The sequence below is a fragment of the Arvicola amphibius genome, chromosome 3, assembly GCF_903992535.2.
Source record: "Arvicola amphibius chromosome 3, mArvAmp1.2, whole genome shotgun sequence".
Lineage (NCBI taxonomy): Eukaryota > Metazoa > Chordata > Mammalia > Rodentia > Cricetidae > Arvicola > Arvicola amphibius.
Genome location: NC_052049.1, coordinates 126097859 through 126114203, shown reverse-complemented (window position 1 = coordinate 126114203; position 16345 = coordinate 126097859). Strand labels below are relative to the sequence as shown.

General features: G+C 52.4%; 1 protein-coding gene across 2 annotated transcripts; it reads left to right on the top strand.

Moving 5' to 3' along the window:
- The first annotated feature begins 1010 nt into the window (after positions 1-1010).
- Clk3 (CDC like kinase 3) lies at positions 1011-16133 on the top strand. 2 transcript variants are annotated; one of them, XM_038321545.1, is made up of 13 exons: positions 1011-2161; positions 5655-5806; positions 6453-6669; positions 8740-8836; positions 9112-9178; positions 11656-11772; positions 12368-12534; positions 13412-13506; positions 13602-13731; positions 14077-14159; positions 14625-14704; positions 14990-15080; positions 15721-16133. In XM_038321545.1, the coding sequence occupies exons 1-13, from the start codon at positions 1718-1720 to the stop codon at positions 15895-15897; spliced, it is 1917 nt and encodes a 638-aa protein (XP_038177473.1). In that variant the 5' UTR covers positions 1011-1717; the 3' UTR covers positions 15898-16133. The 2 variants fall into 2 exon arrangements, with proteins under 2 accessions (XP_038177473.1, XP_038177474.1); XM_038321546.1 differs by having other exon boundaries at positions 2132-2198.
- The last annotated feature ends 212 nt before the right edge of the window (positions 16134-16345 follow it).

The following is a 16345-nucleotide window of genomic DNA, read 5'->3' as shown; positions in this document are numbered from 1 at the left end:
TCTGACCTCTCTCAGGATGCTTTTGAGGGAGGTGACCTTGGGGCTGAGGCTCAAATGTGCATCCATGCATCACAGGACGAAGCTGGATGTGGCAGAGGAGAATGCAAGGGCAGTCAGGAGAGAGAACCCGGGCCCAAGAACCTAGGGGGTGAAAAAGGTATCAAGAAAAAAGAGGAGCAATGGGGATTGAGTAAAAGCAGAACAGGGACATCTTGTGCCCTGGAGTCATGCTGCAGACCAGGGACATAGAAAAGGCTTGATGGGCAAAGGGCACAGGCTGGGCAAAGTGTGGTGCCTGCCCAGCAGATGAGCAGCCAGCCTCCTTTGCTGGCGGCCTGGAGAGATGACCTGTGTATTTACACAGGGAGGAGCGAGTCAACCCAACTTTATTTCAGGACCAATTCTTTCCTTCTGTTAGGTGTGAATTCTTTTATGAAGAGCGACAAGAAAGCAAAGCTCTAATGGGAGACCCTCAAGGCTAAGTTGCAGAGACAGTTTCTGTTTACATCAGCAAGGGGCGCTTTCTAGAGCTGGGTAGAGGTGGGAGCTTCGGGCAGATCGCCTTGATTTTTCATGTTAGGAGGGCATGCAGGAAGACTAAGATTATCCCCCTTCATTCCTGATGCCAGGGTAGGGCAGGAGACACGAGCTTTTTGAGGGTGTCGGCTTTAAACTGGAAGATACTGGTTTCCCACAGCTGTGGAAACGTGGGTGGGTAATACTGGTGGGAGGCGGTGAAACCACAGAAACCTGTGAACATATGGTATGAAATTGTCACTGTGGCCCTGAGTCTCAGATGGGAGCTGCATCTTCAGACACCTGGGTTTTTCAGTATCTTTGGCTCCTGGGGCGGGACTCTAGGGCAGAAGCAGCTGAAACTGCTCTCTCTCTCTCTCTCTCTCTCTCTCTCTCTCTCTCTCTCTCCTTTTTATTCAGCCACTGTTTGGGTGGTGATGAAGATGTCGGGTCACTACATCAGAGTCAGAGGCTCGGGGGAGACAAGACCAGATTGGTGGGCGTACATCTCATCCTGCACGGGAGCTAGGCACATTGGAAACCCTGGCTATCCTAGTTGAGTCAGCGAGATCCTAAAGGGAATGGGTGCCCCGCCCTGGCCGGCCGCTCCAGCCTCGCGGGCCTCGCGTGGCGTGGGGTAATTAGGTGCAGCACCCGCCCGCTTGGCTGCCCGACGCGCGGGGGCGGGAACGCCGTCAAAGCGAGGCCTTCCCAAAGGACCGCGACCTGTTGTTTTTACTGGAAAAATAGGACCTCATGATCCCGCCACGACAAAGTGTGGGACAGTAGGTGGGAGGGGTCTGGTCTGAGTGGCCGCACGCCCGAGGTCGCAGCAAAAAGGCTGGCCGAGTGACTCGAGTGGTAGAGCCGAAGCGCGGCACGGCGCGGGGCTTTTGTGTGGCGCGGGTTTCCCAGTCCAGCAACCGTGCTGATTGGCAGCGAGACGCTCTGAGGTGCTCAAGTAAGGGGACGTCCTCTCCGTCAGACCCCGCAGCCGGGGACCGCGGGGATCTTCCCGGAGACTGTTCGGCAAGCTCCAGCGAGCTGGGGCGTGGCGCCAAGACTTTCAAAAAACCCGCACAAGCCAAGAGCAGAATGTGTCGTTTGCTTCTAGCGCGCAAGCGGAGTCGCGCCCGCCTTCCTGTGCCCGGGCGCAGCGACCGCTTTCGTCTCTAGCGCCCTCCCGGGCCCCGGGAGAACAATGCCGGTCCTCTCCGCGCGCAGGAAGAGGCTGGCGAGCACGGCCGGGCCGCGGCGGCGGAGTGGACCCAGCCTGGCAGTCCGGTGGGTTCCTTCTTTCGGTCCAGAGCCGGCCTCCGGTCGCAGCCGCGCACCGATGCGGCCCCGGGGGGCTACGTGCACAACCGCACGGCAAGGGGCGGGCCGAGATCCGAGGCTGCTCCCGGGACCTCCCGGAAGATCCCTCCACCGCTGCGGTCCCGACCCTAGAGGGGCAGGCCGATCCTCCAGAGCCTGCGAGTTGGGGGCTAGAGCGGCCAGGCCTCTGGGCCGGGTCGAGCCCGGGCCGCCGACGGCTGCGTCACGCGAGGGGGCGGTGCTGCCACGGGCGGAGGCCGGAGCCGGAAGCGGAAGAGGCGCTCGGAGTGGGGAGTGGGGCCTAGCCGCAGCCGGAGCCTGGGAGACGGTGAGTGTGGGCCCGAGCCCGCGGCCGGGCGGCTTGGGTGAGTCGGTGGGGACGGGCAAGCTGGTACAGGCACCTCGGCTCCCGGTCGGGTCTCGGCGTGTACCCTTTTCCCTCTTCGGCCCACGTCAGGCCGCGGTCCCGACCTCTCACCCCTGACCCGCCGCTTCTCTCCCGGAGGGCGGTCACTGTAGACCCCTTTTCTGGATCCCGCGGTGTTGGAGGCGGAGCCCAGGCGGCCTCCGAGGCGACTGGGAGCATCCCCGTCTGGCCCCGCGCCGGCCCGCCGGCTGGATTCGCGTCCGACCTAAGCTAACCTGGAAAGGCTTTCCCTGCCCCGGGCTCGAGGCTTAGCCCGCAGACCTCCGCCGCGAGCCGCCTGGAGTTTGATTCTGGCTCAGGCTGGCCTTCCCTCTGGTCGCCGGGTCTTCCCCTGGCGGTTACGGGGAACGGGGCTCTGAGATCCCCGGGATCTGGGCGGAAGGAACGGACTCGAGTGAGGGCCTCCGGCCCCCTCGGTGTTTTGTTATAATGGAACCGCTCCATCCCGGAGAGTGGGTCAGACCAAGCCGGGAGTACAAGTGTCCAGGCTGCTCCTCGGTCCGGCCGGGAGCCTCTATGCTTTAGTTCCGGGTGCGGGTGCCCTGATGCTTGGGTGGGAATTGCTTGAGTCTGGCCCCCGTCAAGGCGGAGTTGGCGGCCTTCCAGCTTCCCTCCTCCGTGCCCTTGAACAGGAGGAGCGTTTTGCCCGGTGGCAGCCGCAGCTTGCGAGGTGGCAGGTTTGAGGTTGCAGTGGTGGGGCACTGCCAGCCAAAAATAACCATGGGTCGCTGGGGTGGCAGGAATCCGGGAGGGCAGCCGCTGACCTGGCTGGCTGTTCTTCTTGTCAGCCCGGTTCTCTAGCCAGGAACAGCAAATGAGAAGCCAGCCAGGCCTATACTCAGAGAAAAGCTGGCATCCTTAGCTTGGTTTCATTGGTCACATTGTCTTTTTTTCATTGTGCAGAGCCTCCCAATGCATAATTGTGGCGCTTAAGTTTTAAAAAGCCTCTCTGCTGAGGTCTCAAGAAATCGGAGGGAATTTATGAGAAATGGGCCCAAGAGCCCTGGCTGGGATGACGTGGGACACCTGGTAGTTCCTATATTTCACCTGCCCGGGCTGAGTTGCAAGGGAGGTGATCTCCATTGCTACCCTATATGTAGTACTTTATGGCCGTCATACTTGGCCTTCTTTGCCAGTCTGGGAGGTCTTATCTTCATTTTCCAGGCATTGGAACCAAGCTTGAAAGTGACTTGTGTAAATAAGGCCATAGAGCCAGTAAGCGGCAGCACTGGGATTGAGTTCAGGGTTTTCTGCCAAAACTTCCTACCGGCTCCCATGGAAAGGATTGTAAATTGTGGCATTCATCATAACACTGAGTGTTACCCGGAACCTTCTCAGACTGTCTTACTTCTTGAGGCCCAAACCTGTGCTAGGCTTTTGACTTTATAGGGCAGATATATTTAATTCTTACAGAACCTGCAAGAGATTGTTTCCTTCTTTCAAGAGGAGGCCGAAGCTCAGAGTGGTTTAATAACTTGCCCAAAGGCAAACAGTGAAGTGGTAGTGGCATGGATTAGGTTGACATTGGACTTCCCACTCAAGTAAGACATATGGTCATAAAAATTTTCTAGGTCCCAGAAGGAAAACTTTGCCTGGTGTATATTAGACCACATTACCACATCCTCCAGATAGGTCTTTGTCTGCCTGATGAGGATGGGCAGGACCACACTTGCCTTGTGGGAAGATATGTGCCCTGGCCAGTAGGATGTCTTTTGGGTCAATTAGTGAGACATGAAATACTGCTTTCAGGACACAGGTTGAGCACTTGCCTTAAGGTAATTAGGAAAAAATGAAAACAGAAACATTATTCAGACGATTGGAAAAAATGAAAACAGAAACATTATTCAGACAATTGTGAAAATAACAAATCTACAGATTTTTTAAAAAATATTTATTATGTATACAATATTCTTTCTGTGTGTATGCCTGAAGGGCAGAAAAGGGCACCAGACCTCATTACAGATGGTTGTGAGCCACCATGTGGTTGCTGGGAATTGAACTCAGTACCTTTGGAAGAGCAGGCAATGCTCTTAACCACTGAGCCATCTCTCCAGCCCCAAATCTACAGATTTTATGTAGTGTTTATCTCCAAGGATTTCTGGGTGGCCCAGACTTTTCAAATGGAGGGTTACTAGTGGGGAGATAGAAGGCAGTGCCTTTAAGTTCTCCAGAGGCTCCCAGAGGTTTAGATGAATTGGCCTCCCTGTCCTGCGCATACACAAGTAGCTGTTTCAGTTTTGGATTATGCTGGTGAGATGAAGCAACCTTGATGGATTTGTTTAAAAGATGCTTGGCCAGGCAAGCCTAGAACTGTGCAAGACTAGAGGTTGGGTGTGAGCAATTGCCGGCTTGGGAAGCAAACAAGCAGTGTGGGCTCTTGCCTGGCCATCTGGTGGAGAAAATGTGAAGGGGCAGGATATGAGTGAAAAGGGTACCAGCCTCATGTAGCCATCTTCCTCATGGGAAGTCTCCTCTATTGATGTCAGTCCTCAGTAGCTAGGGATAGTGAATGGGAGGCCTACTTTTGCTTCCAAGTGTAGACCTGCAGCCACCTCTTGGCATCTAACCAGCAGCACAGGAAACAGTGCTGGTTAGGGGGAGCTAGGTGGGATGGCAGTGATACTGTTGGTTTAAGGCGAAGCGTCTGGCATAGGTCTGAGTTGGTCTGAGGGCCACTAAAATGTGCCTCAGGCAAGCAGCTTAGATTCTCCGAGGAGTGTGGCATCTTCCTGGGCTGAGACTGGATGGGCCAACAAGGGCTGGGCAGGTCCTCTGGGCCTATACTCACTTGGCTAGACCCTGGTAGAGGTAGGGAATATTGATGAGATACTGTGTCTTTGCTCAAGAGTCAGTGTTCTCATTTCTACTGTGACTCGTCACTGACTTAAGAGTTTTCAACTTCCTTGAGTTGAATCCAGTTCAGTGCTTTAGCCGGGCAGCTTTCAGTTTCTGAAACCAGTACATTGGCTCCATGCCACCAGTTCTTTAGCTCCAGACTCCTGGTATATTTAGATATAGCAGGAAGAAATTGAACAGAGAAGCTCTTCTTACCCCCTGCCCTTGGAATCTCTGTGGCAGTGCTCAGCATCCCTCTAAGAGATCTACTTCTGTGTCTGGATCCTGACTCACCCTGTTCAAATGTTTAGGCCCCTAGGCCATGCTGGGGAGGCACCTGTTTGTTTATTCACTGGCAAAGGAGGAGTAACCCATTGTATGCTGTTCTGTCACTGTGACCTCAGAGTTCTTCTTTACTTCATAAGCTTCTGTGGGGAGGGCTGCCCCTAAATAGAACAATGGGCCTCTTCTTCAGGAGCACCTGGCTGCACCAGGCAGCCCTGTGGCTGGAAGCAGTGAGCTGTGTGCTGAGAAGGGCTTTCTCTTTCTTGTGGCCTAGATGCATCACTGTAAGCGATACCGTTCCCCAGAGCCAGACCCGTACCTGAGCTACCGCTGGAAGAGGAGGCGGTCTTACAGTCGGGAGCATGAAGGTAGACTACGATACCCATCCCGAAGGGAGCCTCCCCCAAGGAGATCACGGTCCAGAAGGTGAGTGGGAGCTGGGTTGGAGGAAGTTCTTCTTTCCTCAACTAGATGAGCAGATGGCCCAGAGACTCTGGTGGCCTTAGGTTCCTTTAGATGACTGCCTCTGCCCAGATGCCCATGGACCTTTGTCACAGTCTCTTTGGGCTGCTTGCCTATCCTTATTTGTATTTCTTGGCTTCAGTGGAAGCCACTTTTCTTGTCCTGTCTTTTTCACAAAATGATCCTCCTTCTCCTTCTGTATTTTCTAGGCCACCCAACTGTGAGCCTTCATCAGTGGGAAGTAGAACATTGTCCTAGGCTTAGAAAGACTGCTCCTAAGTCCTATCTGAGTCCCCAGACCAAAGTAATAGTTGTACCAGACTAGTCAACTCTGTCACTGTTGGAGGCCCTTCCCTGTGCTCGCTTGCTATTTCTGCTTCTTCCTCCTGTGGCACTGGAAGGACACTGTTATTACCCAAGGCTCTGAGAGTAAGCTTGGTACCTTTGCTCCTTCTCCCTGCTCACTTCCCTCCGCATGGATACTTCAGCTCTGACAGACTTTCCTTGAGAGTCTTTGCAGGGGCCTTGCCAAAGAAAGGCCTCTTGCCTGCTGGCAGGAACCCAGCTGGTAGGGCCCTTCTTTACTCATGTCCCCACCCCCTCTTGGCAGCCATGACCGCCTACCCTACCAGCGGAGATACCGCGAGCACCGTGACAGCGATACATACCGGTGTGAAGAGCGGAGCCCATCCTTTGGAGAGGACTGCTATGGGTCTTCACGTTCTCGACATCGGAGACGGTCACGAGAGAGGGGGCCGTATCGTACCCGCAAGCATGCCCACCACTGTCACAAACGTCGTACCAGGTCTTGTAGCAGCGCCTCCTCGGTGAGTGGTGGCCAGAGTGTGCTAACAGGGGCCTAAAGGCCTCATCTCTTTCTAGCCTTCTCTCAGGCTGGCTGGTCTGGGTGAGTACTGGCAGCCCTGTGCATACACACCATTGTGTGTGCACATATGTGTGTGCGTGTGTGTGTTTGGTACAGGGCTGAGCAAGGATGTTATGCCCTCCATCTTCTGGCCCCTTGCCAGTGGTAACTGTAGGGGCTCTGGCTCCGGCGCTGGCTGGTTTCCAGCCTGTCTGTGTCTACCCACTGTTCCAGACATAGGCTACATGGTACACATGTCTGGGACACACTCCTCAGGAAATGTACTAAGATTGATGGTTTGGAGTTATATGGCCTGGTCTTTTTCATATCAGGTCTTGTCCCCTTCCAAACTTCCTTCCAACCCCCCGCACTTAGCTAAGTACTTTGTGCGGACTTGACCACCTCTGCCGCCATACCTCATAGCCCCCTCTCCCAGAGGACTAGAGTCTCCATCACCCAATGAAAAAAGGACACTTTACCAGTCAGAATTTTTTTTTTTTTAAACTTTTTAACTGCTGGGAGTCTAACCGAGAGCCAACACGTACTGGGCAAGTGCTCCACCACTGATGTATGTCACACCCTGGTTCCCACACTTCCTCTTTGTTTTTTGAAAATCTTGTCATGTATCTAGGTTGGCCTAAAACTCCTGATCCTTTTGCCTCTATTTCCTGAGTTTCTAGCCCTTTCTTTTTTTGATACGGATCTTGAATTTCTGTGTTGAGCCATCTAAGCTGCTGGTCTGTAAGCGTATATCACTTTGCCCTGTCAGTCAGCTCTCTTCTGCCTTGTTCCTTGATAGGTGAGGCACTTGTGATGAGGAGAGGCAGCCATTTGTGTGCTGGGGTATCTAGGCCTCACCTTGTTGCTGACCACTTAAAAACAGAGGTTGGCCAGCATTCTAGGGTGGTGGGTTGAACAGACCAAGAGTCCACCCTGTACTCAGTCCCATGGAAAAGGAAAGTCACATGTGTGTTTCTGAGGTTATGTGCTGTCTTCTCTTCTCCCCATCTCTTCTCCCCATGCTGTCCTCCTGCTGGTCAAGAGGCCTCTGAATAGTAGTGGTGGGTTCAGTGGAGGTATCTTCTTTGCCCAGTCTCTGTGACTTGAGAGGCATGGGTTGAAGGTTGACTCTTGTAGGTGAATCCAGCATGGCTTGTGGCCTCGCACAGTGCCACACGCTGCCACTGGATGGCAGTGTAAGTCTGTTGCTCTGCTCATTTAGGGTGCCCTCTGTTGTTGTGGGACGGGTCTGGCTTATGAGTGGCACAAATCCTAAGGCCAGGCCAGGAGCTGGCTTGGGGCCTGAAGGTCGGCTGTCCTGGAGGATCTCAGCCAGGCTCATTTCCTGCTGGAGGCTGGTGGCAGGAGGACTGCTGGCAGAAGGCTGTTTCTGGTAGTTGCTTAAGTCTGGCCAAGGATGTCATGTGGGGGCAGGTGGTAGCTTGGTTTTACGTGGCAGCTGTTGAACATGTTGTGAGGCTGTGTGGGCGAACAGAGGCAGGCAAGGACAGGCTGAGCATGCTGCTGCTGCAGAAGCCAGGATAGCCCTCTGATCAGTCCTGAAGGTTGGACCTAGGTTGGGCCAGCTGCCTTTTTGCGCCGTCCACTCTCCCTGCGTCTTCAGCTCTGGCCAAAGTCATGGGAGGGTCAGGGCGGGGGAGACTCAGAAGAGGAGGGAGTCAGGGCTGTGGCTGTCCTTGGGGCCTGGCCCCTCTGTGTCAGAGGCTGGACATCTTTCTGAGCATTTGTGGCACTCTTCTTAGAGATAATGTCCGAGTTTTCTTACATACCTGTAGCTGTTTTTGCTTTTCTGTTTTGAAGTCAGTTTGTGTCTTGACGTGTCCCTTGCAATATCCCTATCGTTATATATGCTGTGTGCCTTATGAAATGCTGGGATCTGGAAAATCCAACCAACCAACCCACCGGCTCCTCACCGTCTCCACCTCTGCCTTTGACTGACACCTCAATCTGTCAATCGGAACCGCCTACCATGCGATTGGTCGGATGGCGTTTCGGGGGGCGGTGCATGCAGAGAAGCCAACAGAGCAGTAAGCGCAGCAGCCGGAGTGTGGAAGATGACAAGGAGGGTCACCTGGTGTGCCGGATCGGCGATTGGCTCCAAGAGCGATGTACAGCCACCTTTCGTAAAACTTTACCTCTCTACTTTCTACCCCCCTTGTTAGATGAGACCTCTCCTGCGTGGAGGGGCCCTAGTGCGCGTGGCGCCTTAGTGGGGCCACCAGTAATTGCTTGAATGACACAGACACTAGCAACTTCTGTTTTTAAGAGTGTAGCAGTGAGCAAGAACCTTTGTTGTTTTTGAGGATTTGAATGCTGTGAACTTGCAGGAGCTGCCAGACTCCCGCCCTCCAGACTCTGATGCCCAGCCTCTTCTCTCTCACAGATGAGATCGTGGGGAACCTGGGTGAAGGAACCTTTGGCAAGGTGGTGGAGTGCTTGGACCATGCCAGGTGAGCATGCAGGGGCAGCACAGCCAGCTCTGGGTGTGAGCATCCTTGGAAGAGCTAGTTTGAGGCTCCTCAGGGTGTAACTCTTTTTGGGGGGTAGCACCAGTGCTGATGTATGTGCTGGGTTTTACTAATCCCATCAAGTAAGGGAGAAATTCATGAGATTTGACAGGCATGTGACATCCCTGCGCAAGAACTTCTGATAAATAGGTGCCTCTGTCCTTTATGAGCTGTGGCATTGATAACAAGGCAGGGCCAAGGCCTGGCTTCTGTGGCCTGGAACTGCATCCCATGAGCTTTTTAGAGGTTTTTGGTCAGGCTGCATCTCTTTTTTTCTGGTTTCTTGGGCAGAGAAAAGGACAGCTATAAGGATCTGGGAACCTATAAAAAAAGTCAATACAGGGCCAGTGGAGGTGGAATTCAGTTCTTCTAACAGCCCTGGAATGAGTTATATCTGTGTTGTGTCGGGGTGGGGGGCACACCTTGTTTCAGAAGTCTAAAGGAGTGGGCTCCTCCCTCTCTGCCAGAAGGTTGAGAGTGCTGCTGGCCTGGCCTTACACTGCCTTTGCCCTGCCACACCTGCCTGAGGTGTCCCAGGGCCAGATGAGGGACATGAAACTCTGACCTTCACATCTAGCATCTGCTGCCCACCCTAGTGTGACAAGGGCCTTTTTTGAGACAGGGTTCCTCTGTAACTTTGGAGCCTGTCCTGGAACTAGCTCTTGTAGACCAGGTTGGCCTCGAACTCACAGAGATCCGTCTGCCTCTGCCTCCCAAGTACTGGGATTAAAGGTGTGTGCCACCACCGCCCAGCTTGTAACTAGGGTCTTGACTAGTTCATGTTGACTTGGTCCAGATTACAGAGGCAATGCCTGTCTGTGTCATTCTACTGAGGCCAAATCACTCCCTCCAGTCCTAGCGGTGAACACGTATCCCCTCATCATCTGCCAGACTAGAATCCTTGCTTTCTTCCCTGTAGCAGTAGGTGAGAGTCAGCCCTCTGGGAACCAGTTGTGTTCCTGCCTTACTAACCTCTTATTGCTTTAGTGCATTAGGTAAAGAGTGCTGGTGCTCTCATTTGAGCCATGCCAGCCACTGCTTCAGAGATGAAGCATTAACATCCTCTGTGGCGTCCCAAGTTATACCTCAGTCTTTGATGATGAGCTGGGCTGTTCATGGTTCTCCCACATTAAGTGGGCTTCTTAGAAAGGACCACTGACCCCAAAGTCAACTGTAAGATGAAGTGATAATGTGACCGACCTTTCCTATGCTCCCAGTTTCCATTCAAATGCTTGTTCATCCACCATGACCCCCAAGAATGAGTGTAGGGACACATACTCACTATCTTGTGACCAGATGTAGACATGACAGATCCAAGAACTGTGATACAGGAAGACAGCTACCAATGTGTGGACTGTTCTTTGAAGCTGGCGTTGGGATATAAGCCTCTGAAGTCACTAAAGGACAGACATAAGGTCTTGGGAACCTTTAAAGAATTCAAAGGGAATCAATGCAGGGCCAGTGGAGGTAGAATTCAGCTCTGCCAACAGCCCTGACAGACCAGTGTGTGTGTGTGTGTGTGTGTGTGTGTGTGTGTGTGTGTGTGTGTGTGTGTGTGGCAGGGGGCACCTTGTTTCAGAAGTCTGAAGTAGTGGCCTCTCTTCAGCCTGCACTGCCCGAGAGACCAGAAAAATGGATGAGGGCTAGCTGAGCAGGGAATTCTGAAGTTGTCTTTGCCTGTGGGTCTATGAACCTGTTCCCAGCATCAGTGCCATCCTTTGAAGCACCAGAGGGTATACCCTGGTGGGCCAGGGCCACCTCATCTTAGGTCTCCACTGACAACTGAATACTAGCTCTCATTCACAAGTCTTGGCAACCCAGCCTGGCATTTCCTTGTCCGCTCACATCCTGCAAATGGCCTGCTAGGGTAGGGTAGAGCATGAAGGGTAGAGCAACAACAGTGGAACTCTCATGGGACACCGAGAAATTTCCTGGCCCTCTGTAGCTGGTGGGAAATGCTGATGCAGTTAGTTAGTTAGGGGAAGGACCTGGATTGTAGTGTAGTGTAGGGAGTGGCCCAGGCTTCCAGTGAAGAAGTTAAGCTTCACTACTACCCAGGTCAAGAAAGTATATAGTTGAGCTCGGGCTATAGGACGGTAGGTTATCAGATAAGCTTCCAGGGACTGGGGTTGGTCATGTTTGGCCTCAAGTCTTCTGCCTAGATTCTCCCTGGGGAAGCTAGAAGTTTCTCAGATCCTAAAGGTATATGTCAGCATGGAAACCAAGAGAGTTCATACAGATGCCAGGGGGTCTTGTATGGTGAGCAGAGGTCTGGTGTTGCTTTAACAGGTTGTACCTCAAGTATAAACACTGCCTCAGAATCTGGTTTATGTAGTGGTTTTGAGTTGCTGGGTTTCAGGAAAGGATAGCATGCTGGGCACTTGGCTGATGAGAGCCTTCATGTCTTTCCTGGTCTACAGAGGGAAGTCACAGGTTGCCCTGAAGATCATCCGTAATGTGGGCAAGTACCGGGAGGCTGCTCGTCTAGAAATTAATGTTCTCAAGAAAATCAAGGAGAAGGACAAAGAGAATAAGTTGTGAGTATCTACAAGGAGTGAGAGTGGATCACTCAGTGGGGTAGCATCCTCTAGTTCAGCTGCCTGAACACCCAGGGATTTCTCAGAGTCTTACGGGAGCTCAGTACTGCTTTCTCAAAACACTCAGTAGGGGAGTGTGACAGGGTTCTTTCTGGAAAGAGCCCTTGGACTTCAGGCTCTATCTAATCTGGCTTTGTGTTCTGAAGTCATCCTAGTCTAGCATTTATGAGTTAGGGACTTCACAGGTTTGTGACGCTTGTTTGGACACCTACAGAGCTTTTCTTACTCAGCAGAGGGGATGTACCTACCTACCCAGGCCCTCAAGAAGCTTAGTAGTACCCGGAGGCCTGTGTTGTACTGGTGCAATTCTATCTCCCCCTTGTAACTGGCAGGGCTGCTCACCATTCCAGCCACGGGTGAGCTGAGCCCAAAGTTAAAGTCCCTCCACACAGTAGAAAGTTCATTTCTCGCTCAGAGCCCATCTATGTGATAGTAAATTGAGACACGTGCTCTGTTGCATTGTATCATGGTATGCAAAACAATGTTGAGTCAGGTGAGTCGGAGCTTGAACCCCACCTATCCTTTTTTCCTCTAGCCTGTGTGTCCTGATGTCTGACTGGTTCAACTTCCATGGTCATATGTGCATCGCCTTTGAGCTCCTGGGCAAGAACACCTTTGAGTTCCTGAAGGAGAACAACTTCCAGCCTTACCCCCTACCACATGTCCGGCACATGGCCTACCAGCTCTGCCATGCCCTTAGATGTAAGTGCCCATTAGTGGTTGGAGCGTGAAGTACTTTGTCCTCAAAACAAAGTCACCTAGTGGTCTTGCCACCCTCTGTTTCCTCTAGCACACTGTTGATGGTTCTGCAAGGTCTCTTAAGCCTAGGGCCTCTGGCTGAAAGGTCCTTCTATCTTCAGATAGGAATCTCAGAGTGAGGATAGAGGGATCACATGTGCCAGGCTCTTCCCCAAGTGCTTAGGAAGAAAAGAGAAAGTGCTCTAGAAGTTGCCTAGCTACTGACCTTGCCCTCACCTCCATAGAAGAGGAAAAGTAGAAAGTGGACTTGACAGGCTCCTGCTACCCTGAGACCTCTGTCACTCATCTATCCACCAACCTTGAAGAGCAGCTTTGCTGGAACCAGTGCTCAATGCACTGTAGGACTTAGGTAGAAAGGCACCTTGGAAAGTGACAAGGCCTAAGTAGGTGATGGGGAAAAGAACCAAGTAAGGGGCACAGTTCTGCAAAGGTCTAGACTGCGTTGTGAGCATCTTACAGGCCAAATGGGAACACTGAGGTTGAAAAGTAATTAGTAGAAAGTGACAGTGATTGGATGCAGAAGACTTTCCTTCTCCGGGATGGCTTCATAGGCATATGCTTTCCAACAGTTGGTGCAGTGAGCCATTATGTAGCTAGTACTGAGGAGAGGGACTCACTAATGTGGCTTCGGTGAGATGGTAAGGCTCTGCCTCTCTAGAGAGTGGGGGAGGGGTTTTCTGATGGAAAGCATTCCTTCCCTCCCTGCCTGAAGGATTATGAAGAGGCCTTACAGAACTGGGCTAGGGTTGTATGTGAGCAGCTGTGGCCACAAGCTGGTGGGCAAGCCTAGGGTCTCAATATGTGCTTCTCTTTCCTTTAGTTCTACATGAGAACCAGCTGACCCACACAGACTTGAAGCCAGAGAACATCTTATTTGTGAATTCTGAGTTTGAAACCCTCTACAATGAGCACAAGGTAGAGCACTGACTGGGTGGGCAAGAGTGTGGCCCTGCTCCAAGGCAGGTCACCTACCTGGGCAGACTGACCTAGCTGGCCTGCCTTGCATTCAGAGCTGCGAGGAGAAGTCAGTGAAGAACACCAGCATCCGAGTGGCAGACTTTGGCAGTGCCACATTTGACCACGAACATCACACCACCATTGTGGCTACCCGTCACTATCGCCCACCTGAGGTGATCCTTGGTGAGTGGCTTCACAGCCTCCAGTGTCGTTTACACTGGGCAGTTGTCAGGATGAATAGCTGGATGTGGTGGCACACAACTGTAATCCAAGTTTTTAGAAGGCAGAAAAGATCAGTTTAAACCAGCGTTGGCTACACGAGACCCTGTCTCAAAGTGAGACAGGTGGTAAACAGTACCGATCAATCTGCTGCCCAGACTGGACAATATCCAAGACACCAAGGTAGACTTGGTGTTAGTCAGAAACAGCCTTGTTAGTGGGGCTTGGGCAAGAGCTATGCCAGCTAGAATGGCAGCTTCCTGGGAATGTAGGATGTTGAGTCTCACATTTTGCCATCTTGGCTTACAGAGCTGGGCTGGGCACAGCCCTGTGATGTCTGGAGTATTGGCTGCATTCTCTTCGAGTACTACCGTGGCTTTACCCTCTTCCAGGTATAGTACTGGGTTGGTGGGCTGTAGGGCACATGGTCAAGAAGCTGTGTGGTTAAGGAATTGATACCTTCCATCCCTACCAGTTCATGTGAATCTAGACTCTTAAGGGTTATAGTTGCTCAGGGCAAGGAATCAGTTAAGAGTCTAAAGCAGGTAGGGAGGATTTATTTCATTCAGGACAAGACTGGGTACAAACAGATTCTGTCTGGGCAAGAACTTATTATAGGAATCCTGTTGCATGAAGAACCAACCTGGTGTGCAATCAGGCAGCCAGGTCCACCTATGGGGCCGAAAAACATGAGTCTAGCCCTGGTTCTAGGCCTGTGGGATGCCACCAGGTTGTGTTGAGACAGTTTTCCTCTCCTGGAGTGAGGAGCTCTTGGCCCATCTTCTCACCCTTTATTCTTCCAAAATGGGCAGAAGTTGGACTTAATTCTTACTTGCTCTATCCCTGATCTTCTGCAGACCCATGAAAACAGAGAACACTTGGTTATGATGGAGAAGATCCTAGGGCCCATCCCCTCACACATGATCCACCGTACCAGGTAAGAAGTCTCCATGGCTCTGGGTCAGCTGGGTACCAGAGATACAGCCTTTGCCAAGTATTCCTGTGGTTCTCCCAGCTCCTCATAGCCTTTACTGTATGTCTCTCAAACCCATCTGGTAAAAGCTGTTGCCCCTACTAACCTTTGCAGGGTCAGGCTAACACCTATTTTCTGTCCCTGTTGCTACCTGAAGACTGCCAGGAACCACTTTTTCTCCACCTCCCACCTAAGCCCAGACCTGAGGGCTTCCACTCCTTGATTCCTTTTTTCCCCTTGACTTTCTAGGAAGCAGAAATATTTCTACAAAGGGGGCCTGGTTTGGGATGAGAACAGCTCTGATGGGCGGTATGTGAAGGAGAACTGCAAACCTCTGAAGGTCAGTTTCTTGCTCCCCCAGCTCAGCTCATGCCAAGGAGACCCCAAGCATTGGGCAAACAAGCAGTAGAGACAGGATGGGCAGCCAACAGCTGCCTGATCATGTCAGTTGTCTGTGAGGCAGCACCCAAGACTACTGGGTACTTTCAGTAAGGCTTTCTGTAAGCTGCCCGAGGCGCCCTTAGCCTTGCCCCTTTCCACAGGGGGCTGAGAATGTAATGGGGAACACACCAGAAGAGCCAGCTGTCAGATTGTTGCTTCCTGTCCCCTCTCTTCTCTGAATTTTGGGAAGAACTAGACAGGACTTAGGCAAGAGGGAGGGAAAACCTAGATGTGGCCAGGAGGACTGTCAGCTGTTATTTGGTACCTGGCCAAGTGCATTTTGCAGAGGTGATTTTTGCCCATCCATTAGAACTTTGCATGTGGGGTAGAAGCACCAACCCAACAAGATCCCACTCGGTAGCTTAAGTTCTGAGCATGAAAGGAAAGGAGTTGTTCTGTCCTAGAGGGCAGAAGTAGTCCTCCAAGTAGGCATAGCTGCCTCCTTGACCCATCCCAGCAAGGCATCCCAGAGGCAAGGGGACTGCGGTGGCTTCCCACAACCCTGCCATCACACTGAGGCACCCTGTGTCCTTGAGCAGAGTTACATGCTCCAGGATTCCCTGGAGCATGTGCAGCTGTTTGACCTGATGAGGAGGATGCTAGAATTCGACCCTGCTCAGCGCATCACACTGGCAGAAGCCTTGCTGCATCCCTTCTTTGCTGGCCTGACCCCTGAGGAGCGGTCCTTCCACAGCAGCCGTAACCCCAGCAGATGACAAGTGCAGGCCAGCATACGAAGAGTTGGAGAGCTGGACTGGGCTCCTGGCCCCTTTTCTCCAGCCTCTCCCACTGGCCTCCGAGCCAGGGCCACCGATGAACAGTGCAATGTGAAGGAAGGCAAGGAGCCTGCAAGGGACGGGGGGATGTGGTGCCCAGCTGCCAGAAAGCACAGATTGGACCCAAGCTATTTATATGTTGTAAAGTTATAATAAAGTGTTTCTTACTGTTTGTATCCCCCTGGTACCAGTGTGTCCATCTCCAGGGTCCTTGCCTTCTCCCTTCTCTGACTGACTTATTAATAAAGTCTTTCTTAGCAGCTCAGCTTGTGGAAAGCTAAGTGTGGGTTGGGCCAGACACAGAAAGGCAAGCCAATGAGTAAGCTGGAACATCTTCTAGGGCTGCAGTTCTCAACCTGGGGGCCCAAGAACCCTTTCACACAGGTCA